Source organism: Cibotium barometz, chromosome 50 (genome assembly GCF_041138505.1).
Source record: "Cibotium barometz isolate CiBa-2024 chromosome 50, ASM4113850v1, whole genome shotgun sequence".
Lineage (NCBI taxonomy): Eukaryota > Viridiplantae > Streptophyta > Polypodiopsida > Cyatheales > Cibotiaceae > Cibotium > Cibotium barometz.
Window position 1 is genome coordinate 2,384,738 of NC_141095.1, and position 15,398 is coordinate 2,400,135.

Below are 15,398 nucleotides of genomic sequence, written 5' to 3' on the forward strand. Positions count from 1 at the left end.
ATGTCATGTGAATCAGATAGATGTGAATGAATGGATGGATGAGATGTGATGTGAATAGATGTGATGAGATGTGATGTGAATAGATGTGATGAGATGCGATGTGAATCAGATAGATGTGAATGAATGGATGGGATGTAATGTGATGTGAAACGGGATGTGAATGAATGAGATGTGATGTCATGGGAGTTGGGATGTAAATGATATGGGATGTGAATGGATGTAAATGAATGATATGGGATGTGAATGGATGTCAATGTGTATGTGAAAATGGATGTGAATGTGTATGTGTAAAGAATGGATGTGAATGTGTATGTGAAAATGGATGTGAATGTGTATGTGAAGAATGGATGTGGATGTGTATGTGAAGAATGGATGTGAATGTGTATGTGCAAGAATGGATGTGGATGTGTATGTGAGAGAATGGACGTGGATGTGTGATGTGATGTAATGTAAAGAGATGTGATGTGACATAAATACATGTGGATGTGAAGTGATAGATATGAATGTATGGATAGATGTGGGTAGTCATACATGTGAACGATTAGATGGATGTGGATGAATGAGATGAGATGTGTATGAATGAGATATGATGTGGATAGATGTGATGTGATGCTATGTGGATAGAATGTATGTGATGAGATGTGTATGAATGAGATATGATGTGGATAGATGTGATGTGATGCTATGTGGATAGAATGTATGTAATGGGATGGTGATGAGAATGAATGTGATGGATATGAATGAATGTGATGAGATATGATGTGGATAGATGTGATGTGATGCTATGTGGATAGAATGTATGTAATGGGATGGTGATGAGAATGAATGTGATGGATATGAATGAATGTGATGTGATGGATGTGAATGGATGGAGGTGATGTGATGTGCAATGGATAGATGTGAGTGAATGAGATGTGATGTGAATCAGGATGTGAATGAATGAGATGTGACGTGATGTGAATCGGGATAGATGTGAATGAATGAGATGTGACGTGATGTGAATCGGGATAGATGTGAATGAATGAGATTTGAGGTGATGTGAATCGGGATGTGAATGAATGAGATGTGACATGATGTGAATCGGGATAGATGTGAATGAATGAGATGTGAGGTGATGTGAATCGGGATAGATGTGAATGAATGAGATGTGACGTGATGTGAATCGGGATAGATGTGAATGAATGAGATGTGATGTGATGTGAATTGGGATGTGAATAAATGAGATGTGACATGATGTGAATCGGGATAGATGTGAATGAATGAGATGTGACGTGATGTGAATCGGGATAGATGTGAATGAATGAGATGTGACGTGATGTGAATCGGGATAGATGTAAATGAATGAGATGTGATGTGATATGGATGTGATGTGAATTGGGATAGATGTGAATGGATGATATGTGATGTGAATGAATGTGATACGAACATCTTATATGTCATCATATATCTTATTTAGTATGCATGCCAAATGGCTAGGGTCACTAGGTATATGCGCGCCTCCTCGTACTCAGACTACAATAAAGCCATGTTTTGATTTTGAAATATGTTTCTAAAACATAAATTCATTGCAGTCTAAGTTTGATGCCACAAGCTAAGGTCAATGTTCTGCCTGAGCAAGGGAGTAAAGAATACATTTAAAATGTAGAAATGCTCGACAAGAATTATAAAGATGCCTTGAAGAAGGAGACAGAGGTGCTATTTACAAAGAGGGGACATGAACTGGCATATATTGCCAACCCCGACTCTGGCAAAGAGTTTTTCAAGAAAGTGATCTCCTACCTAGGCTGGGGTGAAAAGGCTAGCATATTCACTATTCCCAAGCTAGCAGAGATTTCTCAGGCACATATTCCAAATGCAAAGTAAGATCTCTAACTCTCTCGATGTATTAAAGTTAGTAGATATCTCTAACTACTCCCAAGCTAGCAGATATCGCTCAGGTACATATTCCAAATGTAGAGTAAATCTCTAACTCTCTCAATGCATTAAAGTTTTTTCAATATGTAGGTAAACACATAAATCTTATTCGCAATGCAGGAAATGTAGGCTCCTTGACATATTGGCAGGTGGCGAGTTTTTAATGAGGGACGCCCAGATTCCTCCATCCGATAGAGAATTCTTTGTGTGGATATATTGGCATGTGTACTAGTTCCAATTAACTGAGTACACACTACAAATATACACAAAGTTGGAGGCGAGCTCACCCGTCATACTAGCATGCAGAGAGCCACACTAGACTCTGGGGTAGGTATCACGAATGCCCTTAAAGCTTTCAAGAAGACTCACTTTGAAAAGGCGTTCATAAGGTGGAAAGGGCAAATGTTTGCCACCTTGGATCCTAACCAGCAACCACACTTGTTGTGCACGGCATGATGCCTCTTGTACAGGTATGTAGTAGCATGACACAATACTATTATTGTTATTTAATCGTGTTAGTTGGTGAAGTTGTGTATGTAATCGGACTTATATTCCTGAGCACCCTTCAGATGCATGGGTGTAGTCTGAGAGACAGAGGAGACGAGATGGGGCCCCGAGGAGTGGATCGACGAGCTACAGGGTAAGGACACTTGGATATTGTACCCATGGTGGATAGACTACTCCAAGGGGGGGTTTCCTCTTAGCGAGACTGAGCAGTTTCAAAGTATAGTTCATTGTGTAGGGAAGCACGAAGTTTATTTTTTTTAAGTTTAAAGTTGTTATATTAGTTCAATGTAGGAGCAAAGAAGAGCAAGGAGCCTCTCACCAAGAATATGTTAAGGAAACCCTACCCTAACCGTGTTGTGGGAAGTTTCTATCCGCTGAGATCGAGCATGGCTCAAGAGCTCCACCGTAGTCACTCGCCACCATCGTCCTCCCGTACTCGTCACATCGAGGCAGTTGCTCTAATCCAACGGGTGATGCAAGCTCTCTCGCGAAGATCGTGTGTGGGATCTTCGCAGAAGAGGATCGTGTTAGTTAGCCTAATCACTCAAGAGAGAGAGAGTGAGAGGAAGCAAGATGGAAGCAAGAGGGAACAAGTGATTAGCACTAATGACTCCCAAACCCTAACCCTAAGCACACCACACATGCTAGATTAGAGTTGCAAGATAGAGGGAGAGAGAGAACACTCCACTTCTATTTCACAAATGGGAGAATGAGTTGCAAACAAGAGAAATTGGCTTTTATAGTTCCAAGCCTTTTCCCACTAGGCCACTTAGGAGTAAGTGACCCAGGGCACCCAAAACATAGTTACAAGGCTTTTCTCTATGGTTTGGCCAACTAACCAATAGTTTAGTTCACAGATGAGAATACAAAAGAATGAGGGTCTATTTATAGGTGAGGGAGGCCACTAACTGAGTCCAACTGAGTTCTAGAATTTTCGAGCTTCAGTTTGGCTGAATTTGGACAAGTTTTGGACCAGTTTGGCTCCCTTTTTGATTTGGTTTGATCTAGGAGAGAGGAGAGATAAAAATATCCTATTATTTTTTAGTTTAAAACTCATCCACACATGTGAAATAGGCGCCTCCTTGAAGGGCCCCCTTCTCCTTATACCAATGTGTCAAAAATGAATGATTAGTCCAAAATATCTCATTTTTTTATGAATACTTCATAGTTTTTAACTCAAAAGCCTCCTTGATTAGGCTCTCTAATCACCCAAATCACAAGTTTTTTACTCAAACAAGTGATAATCCTACTCTAAACATAAAGCTATACATGCATCTTAACAAAAACATCAAAAACAACCAAACAACCAAAAAAACATCAAAATACAATAAAAAATAAAAAAACCGCATGCCAAAGAACCTACTTCGCACCACCGGGCTATGGGGGCTCCGTTGGATTCGAATCAAAGATGGCGTAGACAAGTAGTGGATGGCACTCCTCAGCAGCAGAGGTGCCAAAAATGTTAATGAAGCCCTACCCTAACCATGTGTCCTGGGAATTTGCCTATCCACCAAGCTCGAGCATGGCTCAAGAGCTCCACCATAGTAGCTGCTCATCACCGTCGCCGTCCTCCCACACTCGTTGTCACAGTGAGGCAGTTGCTCCAATCCAATGGGTGATTCAAGCTCTCTCGTCGCGAAGATCGTGTGGGATCTCCGTGTGGAAGAGGATTGCGTTGGTAAGCCTAATCGAGAGAGAGAGAGAGAGAGAGAGAGAGAGAGAGAGAGAGAGAGAGAGAGAGAGAGAGAGAGAGAGAGAGAGAAAGCAAGATGGAAGAAAGAGGAAAGAAGTGATTAGCACTAATCACTCCCAAACCCTAACCCTAAGCACACCACACATGCTAGATTAGAGTTGCAAGAGAGAGGGAGAGAGAGAACACTCCACTTCTATTGCACAAATGGGAGAATGAGTTACAAACAAGAGAAATTGGCTTTTATAGTTCCAAGCCTTTTCCCACTAGGCTGTCCACCAAGAGCAAGTGACCCAGGGCGCCCAAAATATAGTTAAAGGCTTTTATCTATGGTTTGGCCAATTGACCCCAAGATCCTCTTGTCTGTCCTTTGAAGCTCAATACTTGGGAGCGTCTTTAGGGCATGTCCCTCATCAAATGACAGGATTTACAATATAGCACAGGCTCCCATTACATAAGTGTGCAGACATAATTGTCATAGGAATGTGTTTAACAATATGTGGTTTACAGAAGTAATCGGCCCTGGAGGAGAGAAGGGCAAGAAATGAGAAAATGAGGAGTGACCCAAGGACAAGGGCAAGAAGGTAAATGAACACACACCTCCATCATCCACGACCAGCAACACCCAAAAAGAGGTCATGGCCAGAGTGGGAAGGGGATAACATTTATGAGGATGCTGAGGATAGTGACTCTCAGGATGATAAGCATTAGTCCCACGCACGGGAGGATGAGCAAGTGAGCTCGCAATGGTGAGAGAAAGATTCCCAAGCTTTTGTGATCATTGGGGGTCAATTGAAATCTACATCCTAGCACCTCGAGAGCTTAGGTACATGAACCACAACCAAGACCTCTAAATCATGGGTAGGATAATTCTTCTCATGTGGCTGAAGCTTTTGAGACTCATAAGCAATAGGATGGCCTTTTTATATCAAGATAGCACCAATAGCAATATTGTCTTGTTAGCATCGATCACCACCTTAAATGGTTCATTGAAGTTTGGAAGCTCATGTGGTTAAAGCTTTTAAGACTCATAAGCAACAGGATGGCCTTGTTACATCAAGATAGCACCACAACAGCAATACTGTCTTGCTATCATCGGTCACCACCTTAAAAGGTTCGTTGAAGTTTGGAAGCTTTAGCAAGGCTGACAAGCAAGGACCACCTTGAGCTTCTCAAAACTACTTTGATATTCTAGCATATCATTGAAATGGTGGTCCTTCTTGAGTTGAGAAGTAAGCAATGCAGCTATATTAGCATAGTCTTTTACAAAGATTTGACACCATCGTGTTAACACCAAGAAGCTATGAATATCCTTAGTTGACTTGGGAGTAGGCCAATAAATCACAGCCTGGATCTTAGTAGGATCCTTTGAAACTACATGACCAAGATACTCAACTTTTTCTATAAAGAAGGTACAATTACTCCTCATTACATAAAATTTATGCTATCTTAGAGTGTCCATAACCTTCCTCAAATTCATTTCATGCTCCTTTTCATCCTTAGAATACACGAAGATATCATGAAAGAACACGAGCACAAAATCATTCAACTGCTCTCAAAAAATATCAGACATCAATCTATTGAAAGTATTTGGAGCATTAATCAACCCAAATTGCATCTCCATAACAAGAATTAAAGGCAGATTTAAGGATGTCCTACTCTTGAATCTTGATTTGATAATTACCCAATTTTTAAGTCTATTTTAGTGAAGTAATTGGCACCATGCAACCTATCAAAAACCTCATCGATGCAAGGAATAGGATATGTATTCTTGATGGTGCATTGGTTAAGACCTTTGTAATCCATGTAGAGCCTTAAGGTGCCATCTCTTTTCTTTTTCTAAAAGAGAATGGGTGTTTCCCAAGGTCATACACTAGGTTGAATAAACTCATGATTAATTAACTAGGTTGAATAAACCCGTGATTAATTAACTAAGAGAGTTACTCCTTTAGCTCAATTGCCTCTAGCAATAACATCTTATAAGCTCTTCTGACCCATTGGCTAAGAGCCACACTCTAGCTCTACCTCATTATCAACCTTCCTACAAGCTCCTCTACGAATAGTTTTGCATACTCATTAAGCCATCATGGTTCCTATTTTGGAGAGTTGTCATCTACTTTATTCAGTTTTACAGCATATAAGGGTAATCCTTTTTGAAGGCCTTTGACTAAATGGGAAGCTTTTAACTACATGCAACATGGTCTTACCACCCATGAACCCCATTACCTTGCAGTCTGTTGGAAGATGTATCTAAAAAAGACACATATCTCGACTTACAAATGAATGTCAGCATCATTCTTACCAAGTCAATCCATACCCAAGATGCCATGAAAGATTTTCAAACAAATAACCTTAGAATCATGAGAGGTAGGATGGCCATCAAGGAGAAATGGAGTCTCTAACGTAGAGAACTCCAAATGTCTGGCCATTTCTACTTCAAAACAACTTCTTAGTTTATCTAGCCTTAATTCCAAGCATTTTCATCACTTAAAAAGCTTGAAAATATTCTAATCTTCTTCTTAGGGATAACTATTTTATGGGCAGGCAGGAGCTATCTGAGCTCAGAAATTTCCCTATAAAGGGCATTATCCTTTGAGAAATTGTCAATATCTACAACCTAGTAAACATTAGCAGCATAACTAAAACCTAAGGAAAGCTTAATTATTAAAAATTCTGAGAAAAACCAAAATTTTACTTATAAATACACACATTTTATGGTCTTCTTACTCCACAAACTGCTCCAAAAACACCCGAGAGTGTGGAAGGGGTTAGTAATAGGAGCCAATAGGTAGCAAGAGGAAACATTAGTTATGTCAAAAAGCAATTCCTAGGGGCTAGGGAGGTAGGTGCATTTTTCAACTTGAGGATAGACAAGAGAAGTCTCCAGAAAACCTAAATACAGAGCACAACAAATAGGGTGGGTATGGTCATACATAAAAATGCAATGGATAGGATGTGAGGCGACAAGTATCTTACTCTTTCGAAAAGGAGGTATGGGAGACACATGGCTGGGAATGGGTAAGCAAGCCTCCTGATCAAGTTTTCCAAGCATGCCCCTTACTAATAAGGTCTAATGAACTGTTGGTCTAGGGTGAAAACTAGTCACTTATATAAAAGTCATTTTTGACAAAAAGCAATACACAACCATTCCCTTGCAAAATAGTGTACTTGTGAGCTCTCCTTTTTCTTCTTGCTTGCTTGCTTGTATGATACTGAATCTTGCTTGCTTGATGGATGCATGCTAGATAGGTTTGGTTATAGGTTGTCTTTTTGCATTAGCTTCCCCTTCATTCCTTGCCTTTTGTGAGAGAGAGCCATCGCAAAGGACCATCTCTTGTTGCCTCCATCTAGGCATGGAGAGCTCTCCCTTTACCCTTTTCATAAAGGAGCGTTCCGGTATGACAACGGAGTGAGGATGTGACGGACGAGCTAGCACACCCACATAAGGAAGCTATAGTTTGTCTCTAAGGCAAGACGCAATGCACATGCTTTAGCAAGGCTAAGGTAAGCTCTTGACTTGAATACCACACAGTGCCACGGGCTAAGTACAAGGATTCTTCTTTTTTACTATTAAGTGTATTTTGCGATCATCCTAGTGGATTCAAAAGCTACTATAGCCACAGAGTTCTTCCATTTTCACAGTTGGCCACTTTATATATCTACTTGAAACATTCCAACTTTTTATGGTGATAATCCTCACTTTCCTATTAGTTCTTCTTACCTTTTTGCCCGCTCTCCTTCGCTAAGCATTCTATACTCGTCTCCTATACTCATCTTGCATACCATTGAGATGTATTGTCGGAGCTCCTTTAGGTGATCTCCAAGGTTGGTGGTGGCAACAATTGTTCCATCGGCTCTATCTCCTAATGTTTGAGAACCTCCTTTAGATAACATCTCCTCTTAAGGTGAATTAAAGAGAGACTTCTATTAAATGTCTTTTCCTCATGTGGATAGTTATTTGTCTCCACTATCTACTGCATTCTAGCTTCCCTCTAGCTTACAAGGTTCATCGTAGCACTTCCATATCAACCATCAAAGCTCCCTTTATAGGGACACATGGGTCTAAAGCTTACCACCATTTGTTGTATTGTAAATTGAATTTTCCCTTCTCTTTAATTACACAATTTGAGTTTATGTTGAATACCCTACAAATAAAAGTGTCGTCTGGCATCCATTCCATGTTGTATATTCTTACACACAAAATTACAATAAGCTCAAACTAAACGCAAGGAGATGGAAGTAGAGGGCAAGAGGTCACTCTTTAGGGTCACCTAGAAGATTAAGCTTTAAGAAGAAACCAATAATACAAGAGCACACACAAAAGCGAATACTGAGTTAACAATGCGTGCCATTGTGAAAGTAGAGTCTTGTTTCCAACATACATAATTGGTCAAGACCTCCATGAAACAATTGCAACTTGAAAATGTTAATGATATGGATAAATTGCCAAAACAAGTTTATTTTTTTATAATGAACTTCTTGGGATGGGCATCAATGGAGAGGAAAAGGAATTATGTATGTGCATAGGCTTAATTAGAGGGCATCTTTTCACAAGGAAGGTGGATAAAACCCTGCACGAGTTCAAACACGTGCTAAACAAGAATTGTTTGACCTTATCAATGTTGAAGATATTGCTCGTAATCCAAATAGGGACGGTGTGAAAATCATCATGCTTCGGGAAACATATTTTTAGAGGACAACACAGAAGCAATGTATGAAATCTCTCATCCATATTACCTGCAGAAACCAAATGAAGCTCAACAAAGATAAAAGGCAGAAAATCAGGTCATCAAAATTGTGGACCACAATGTATCCAATGGAGGGCATGCATGTTATACATAGAGCAGAGTATCAGTTATTTTGGTGCAATGAGCTAACTTCCAGGGAGATGAAGAGCTCATCTGCATCCAAAAGCAAGGATAGAAACTTCTATGATGTGATGCTGAAGTGGGTTGAACAATTACCAGAAAACCATTAGCGTGAGAGAGAGAGAACCCACTCAAGTTTCAGTGTCATGAAACAGCTACAGCTGCTATGTTGATGCAACTAAATTTAACCCTTTGCCCACTCTCTTCAAGATCTGGCCAGATTTTCCCATGGAGACTTGCCATTTCAAAGTACTGGACATAAGCCGTGTTATTGAGAAAATTGATAGTGGAGAGCAGCAGTTCCTAATGCAAGGGCCTAACCATGCTATTAATACCACCTAACATAGAAAGTTTGCAAGCAGGTTAATATGCATGTGCCAGAACCAAAGGTTCAACATGTAATACATACATTCTTACCATGTATAAAGGCCCTCACCCCCTCCCTGAAAGAAGCCAATTAGAGGCAGTGACTGGTGGGTCTCTCCCATTTAAAACCTTGCTACTGCATGTGGCCTTTCGCTGCTAAACTCGCTTTGACTTAGTCTCAATATTCTTGAGACATGCAAATCATCCACATTTTCTAAATCGCATTTGAACATAAACAGAACATCATGAGAATGGGCCATATAATCTTCACAACATAAAAATGCACAATATTAGCAAAGTGGTGATACAGCTTCCCATAATTTATTAAGAAAGACCAGAAATTGGATTGCATAGCTGATTCAAAAATGAAAGACTACAACGGCATCCACTCACCATACCTGACATGATCGCAAAGGTTTAAGCGCGAAATCTAACCGTACACACAACCTCTCTCTGTGTGAACATCAGGAGAGAATCCTAACCCACAAAGCAAGCTTTGTTTCGCACAGCTCTGAACTGTGACCTCAAATTGCAGGTATCTTGCACAGAGCACAAAAGGAGACCCAACAGACTACAGCCAAGGGAGTTCAACTTGAAAAAATTATTCACTGCAATGTTAAGTTGCTCCTCCCTACTGGGTTGCATCCACCAACTAGGGTTTGCTCAAAGCAAACCAGGAGCAACAGTAGATTACATACAAAAAGAATACCAAAAGGCTTCAGTGCGGCGAAAGACAAAGGGTTGCCTCAGCACCCAGTCACATAAGAGATACAATCCAAGATTTCCAAAAAGGTGAAAGATAGTTATTACAGGGCATTTGCACCAGCTATAATCTCAAGAAGCTCTCCAGTGATCTTGGCTTGCCGCTGCCTGTTGTATGTGATGGACAGGCTCTTCTTGAGATCGGATGCATTATCACTGGCATTGTTCATGGCATTCATCCTGGAGGCGAGCTCACTGGCTACAGACTCCTGGAGAGCACGGAGGATCTGGCTATTGAGGTAGAGGGGGAGGAGGGCATCCAGAATCTGCACAGGCTCCTGCTCAAACTGAAGCACAGCAGTGAATTCCGGAGTTTCGGTCCTCACTGTCTCCCTCTCGATGCTGAGTTTGCCCTCTTTGGTGGTGAGGCGGAACATCTCATCATCAGCTGCATCGACACAGTTACCATTGACATCACAGACCTCTCCTTGAGGCGAGAGGGGGAGGAGGGTATGGATGACAGGGTCAGATTTAATGAGCGAGACAAACTTGGTGTAGAGGAGCTCCACTTTGTCGACTTCTTCACTGACAAAGAGGGAGAAGAGCTCATCAGCGATGGCTTGGGCTTCTTTGGTGGTGGGAGTGTTGCCAGTGTCAAGAAACCTGTCAACAGGGATGTGAGGTCTACGCTTGTAGTAGGAGCCGCCTTTCTTCCCAATGCTAACAAGGACAAAATCGACGCCGATTTTCCTCAGCTGCGCCATTCTCTCCTCCGATTTCTTAAGCACAAAGTTATTAAAACCGCCGCAGAGGCCGCGATCGCCTGTGATGACAACCAGTGCGATCTTCTTGACGGGGCGTACCTGAGTGAGCGGGATGTCGACGTCCTCCGTTTGGAGCTGGGTATTGACGTTGAAGAGCACCTTGACGAGATTCTCCGAGAAAGGGCGCCCATTCACCACCGCCTCCTGCGCGCGCCGCACCTTGGCCGCCGCCACCAGCTTCATAGCGTCAGTGATTTTCTGAGTGTTCTTAACGCTGTCAATCCGCTCGCGGAGGTCCTTGAGGCTGCACACAGTGGTCCGGCTGCGCCCGGACCTCTTGCCGTCAGCCGCCGATCCCTCGCCGGCACCATGGTCTGCAAAAGGGGCGACATCCTGGCGTCGCAGGCCGAGCGTGCGCGCAGACAGTCCCTCGAAGTGAGGGCATGGGCTGCATCTGTGGAGGTTGGAAAGAGAGAGGTGAGTTGAGCAAGCCATGGGTGATGATGGGTGATGATACTGATACACAGGACCCTTCTATGCCAGGAGAACTAGGAGGTTTAACAACGGACATTTTAGCCTACACTTGTGTGGCTGTGTGATCAACTCTTATCCACAATCCACTTCCCATCTTGCCTCCATATACCCATTTCAACTCCCTTTTGGCTGGTTCCCACCACATGCCGGGTTCGACTTAGCCTAGAACTTGTTTAAATTTGTGGCAGAAGAGAAATAGTCCTCTTCAAACATTTCAAGTTTTAGTTATATTCTGTAAAATTTACGGAGAAATGCCTCCTCAAATTGGTCAATTTCCTCTTCAACTTACAATGAGAAGGTTTTTAATCCGGCTCAATAAAAAATATTTCCCAAACTCTTCCACCACGAGCCTTCCCTTTGGAAGGGAATCTAATGGGTAGCCGAACACGAGGCCATCGGATAAAGGTTCTCTTAAAAAAAAGAGTTGCCTTTGCTTTTGAAGAGATAGAGAAACAAAATTAAAACATGAAAAATTATGTCAGTGTCTTCAGAATGCCATAATGATATAGGAGACCAAGAAAATATGTTGATATCCTCGCAAAAAAAAAAACCTTCAAATTTAGGCATACTTAGGCACGTTGGTGTGAGACTGCGTGGTTGGAAAAATAAGTCCATTCAACTTAAAATGAGCTTGAGCTAAGGGTCTCATACAATATATGATTCTAGAAAGATGAGCTGCATCATGTCACCCAAAAAATAGAACAAAATGCTTACTATATCATTGAGCTATTCATAACTTCTTCAAGCTCATTTGTCAGCCCATGTTGTAGCCAAATGGTATTAACAAAATGTTTTTCCTTTTTTTGAGAGGGTTTTTAGTTTGTTTGTCACTTTTTACTCAATGTAGCAAAGGAGTAGTACCCACAACCTCCATAGTGGGACTTTAACCCCCTAACCACGGATTAATTTGCTTGTCACTTTTTACTCAATGGAGCAAGGGAGTAGAACCCACAACCTCTATGGAGGGACTTTGACCCCCTAACCACAGATTGTCACTTTTCACCACGGATTAATTTACTTGTCATTTTTACTCAATGTAGCAATGGAGTAGAACCCACAACCTCTATGGTGGGACTTTGACCCCCCAACCACTCAGCTACATGGTAAGGAACTAACAACACATTTCTTTATCTACTTTATCTTCACAATTTTTGTAAAAGAATAATATTGTTCACAATCTTGTAGAAAGTTCATCTATTGGGCAAAACATGACCTTACTCTTAGCGTAAATTTTGATGGGAAAGAAAAATTTCTAGCCCACAAAAAATTGGCACAAAGGATTTGAAACACATCAAAATTTAGCAAAATTGTAGGGTCATAGAAGTGAGCCACACTTGAGCTTTCGAGTGTGAAAGGTAGAGTTAGGCATTTAGGGAGCTCTAGCCTCATGTTTAGCCTCATATCATCCCTTATTGGCATACAACATGTTTTCTATAGATTTGACCTAAGGCATTGCCAAAACAACACTACAAGACACTGCTGCCATACACGCGTTCAATACACGCGATAAGTTACGGGCGCGTGTATGGTCGCGCATGTATATGAGTAGTATCGGGCGCGTGTATATTGGCATCTGAATTCGCGTGTATTTAAGTTTCAGAAACGCGTCTACCAGCGCGTGTATATTGGCATCTAAAATCGCGTGTATACTGGTTTCAGAAACGCGTGTATACTGGTTTCAGAAACGCGTGTATCAGCGCGTGTATATACACGCATTATTACACGCGAGTGCTTTATTGAGAAAAACTCCATGCCTTTACAAAATTAAAAACTATTTTCTTTAAACCATCTCATAGTACATTACAGTATGTATCATTACACAATCCCACTACATGCATTTACAACAATGAAATATATTCAAAAATAAATCATGAGATGATAATTAAAAGACAATATATACAATAGAAATGTCATCAATTTAGAATGATACAGTGATGGATTGGTTAGGGCTCGATCTCATCTTCAATAAGATCCATCCTTGCCAAACGATCAACATCAATATCCATTTGATCAATTTGTAAGGCTACGATTAAATTTATTCCACTATCGATATTCTGTCCATTGATAATGGTATCGATGCCCTGATCATCCTCATCAACATCACCATCATCCTCAATGGTAGGGTCATTCTCATGATCATGAGAAATGGCACGCTCATCCTCATTATCATGATCATCTCTTATTTCTTGATCAAATCGATCACAACATCTTCATTGGCATGTTCGACATCATCTTCATTGCGGCTTGTTACATCCTCCATATGCTCCATATTAGTGAATGTATTATACATCACTTTGGAACGTGGTGCAATAGGGATGACGTACCACCATTTAATGTCATGCACCATTGGCAGATAGATATGCTCGACATCATCTTCATTGCGGCTTGTTACTTCCTCCATATGCTCCATATTAGTGAATGTATTATACATCACTTTGGAACGTGGTGCAATAGGGATGACGTACCACCATTTAATGTCATGCACCATTGGTAGATAGATAACCTACTCAAATACACATACTGCATTAATTAATTAGCATATCAAAAGTCAAGGGGTACGCGAGCTTAGATATATATGTATATGAAACACATTAGTAAAAAAATGCATACCTGCTCACATTGTTGTGGCAATACAAGCCTATCTTTCTTTGTTTGCCAAAACTTTGTAGAGTCAATAGTTACATAGCCACTTGCATGGCGTTTTATCGTTGCATTAGGCCCTTTTTCCACCACGTTCATTTGCCATTTGACATCCAAAACATACACAATGAAGCGACGAAAGTCAAGCCTAAATATGTCTTGGATTGTGCCACAATAATCATCCATTTTTCCATTAGCTCCCTCAAAGCTACTAACGACGCTGTAATCTTGTGTATTCCTCTTTTCATCAATTCTTTGTGTTCGAAAATGCTTGCCTTCACACCATATAGCATTGAACATAGTGCACTAGACCAAAATAGAAGCAATATTTGTGTAAGCAATGTGAATAAATATTAAAAGCAAATCACTTACAACTAATGCAAAACATTAGTTCTATGTACCTTTAACATGCATCCTCGTGCATACTCCCATTCTTCCGCCGTGATATGCAGCCCCTCGTCGCTCTCTGCTCTCTCCATTTCTTCATGCAACCAATCAACATGGATATCATTCGGAAGTGTTGCTAGATGCTTAGGGTACGCCTTACGAGAGCCATGTTGCCTCCGAAAGAGAGCTCTTTTTGCTTGCCTTTTTGTCTTCGCATCCTCATATCTTGTAACCCATCCTCACTATTAAGGATGCAAGTGAAATTGAGATCATCAATCAATGTTCTGTCAATTACTTTACTCTGTCCTTTTCTTTGAGGCACAATAGAGGTCATCCTCAAGTCCTCTTCATTGCTCCATAGTCGTGGCAAAGAGCTGTCCACCTGACCAAGAAATTCTGAAATATATACAAGAGACTCTTGTATCAACCAATCCTCGGCCAGCTTCCTTCGGGCCTTACACTTTGCCTCACAAAGTGTTTTAAGGTCTTCATGAAGCGCTCTAGGAAGAACATCCAACGTGCATGCACAGTGCCACATAAAGCAATTTCGTCCACTAAATGCACAATGAGATGTAGTTGACTTGTGAGAATGGTTTGCGAAAAAGTCTCCTCTACCAAACAAACCACCTCCACTGCCATAACACGCGCATCATCCAACATGGCTGGATCAATTGCTTTGGAACTAACATATCTGAAAAATAAATGAATAGTACGTTATACCTCATGCACGTTCATTTTGCAAGGTATAATGAAGGGTGATCTGACATGGGTTTTACATACCTCACAAGCTCGCCCATCTTATAAATACATTTTTTCAAACTCTTATTTGCACAATGGTCGATGCTAGTAGGTAGTATGAACTGCGTACATAAGAGCACATGTATGTATGGTTTATGGCATTACAAAATTTAATTTCAACGTACAAGACTTGGAAAACACTTACTTGGAGCATCTTGTGCCAATTGTGGGACTTCAACCCATATAGTTGCTCAACGCCTCTTTTCTTAGTGGTTGTAAAGGCTCCCT

The 15,398-nt window shown here is 41.0% G+C and overlaps 1 protein-coding gene across 1 annotated transcript; it reads right to left on the reverse strand.

Moving 5' to 3' along the window:
• Positions 1-9,917: 9,917 nt before the first annotated feature.
• LOC147609717 (ATP synthase gamma chain 1, chloroplastic-like) lies at positions 9,918-11,418 on the reverse strand. The gene has a single exon (XM_086786676.1). It carries the CDS (start codon positions 11,304-11,306, stop codon positions 10,152-10,154), a length of 1,155 nt encoding a protein of 384 aa, XP_086642802.1. The 5' UTR covers positions 11,307-11,418; the 3' UTR covers positions 9,918-10,151.
• Between the last annotated feature and the right edge of the window lie 3,980 nt (positions 11,419-15,398).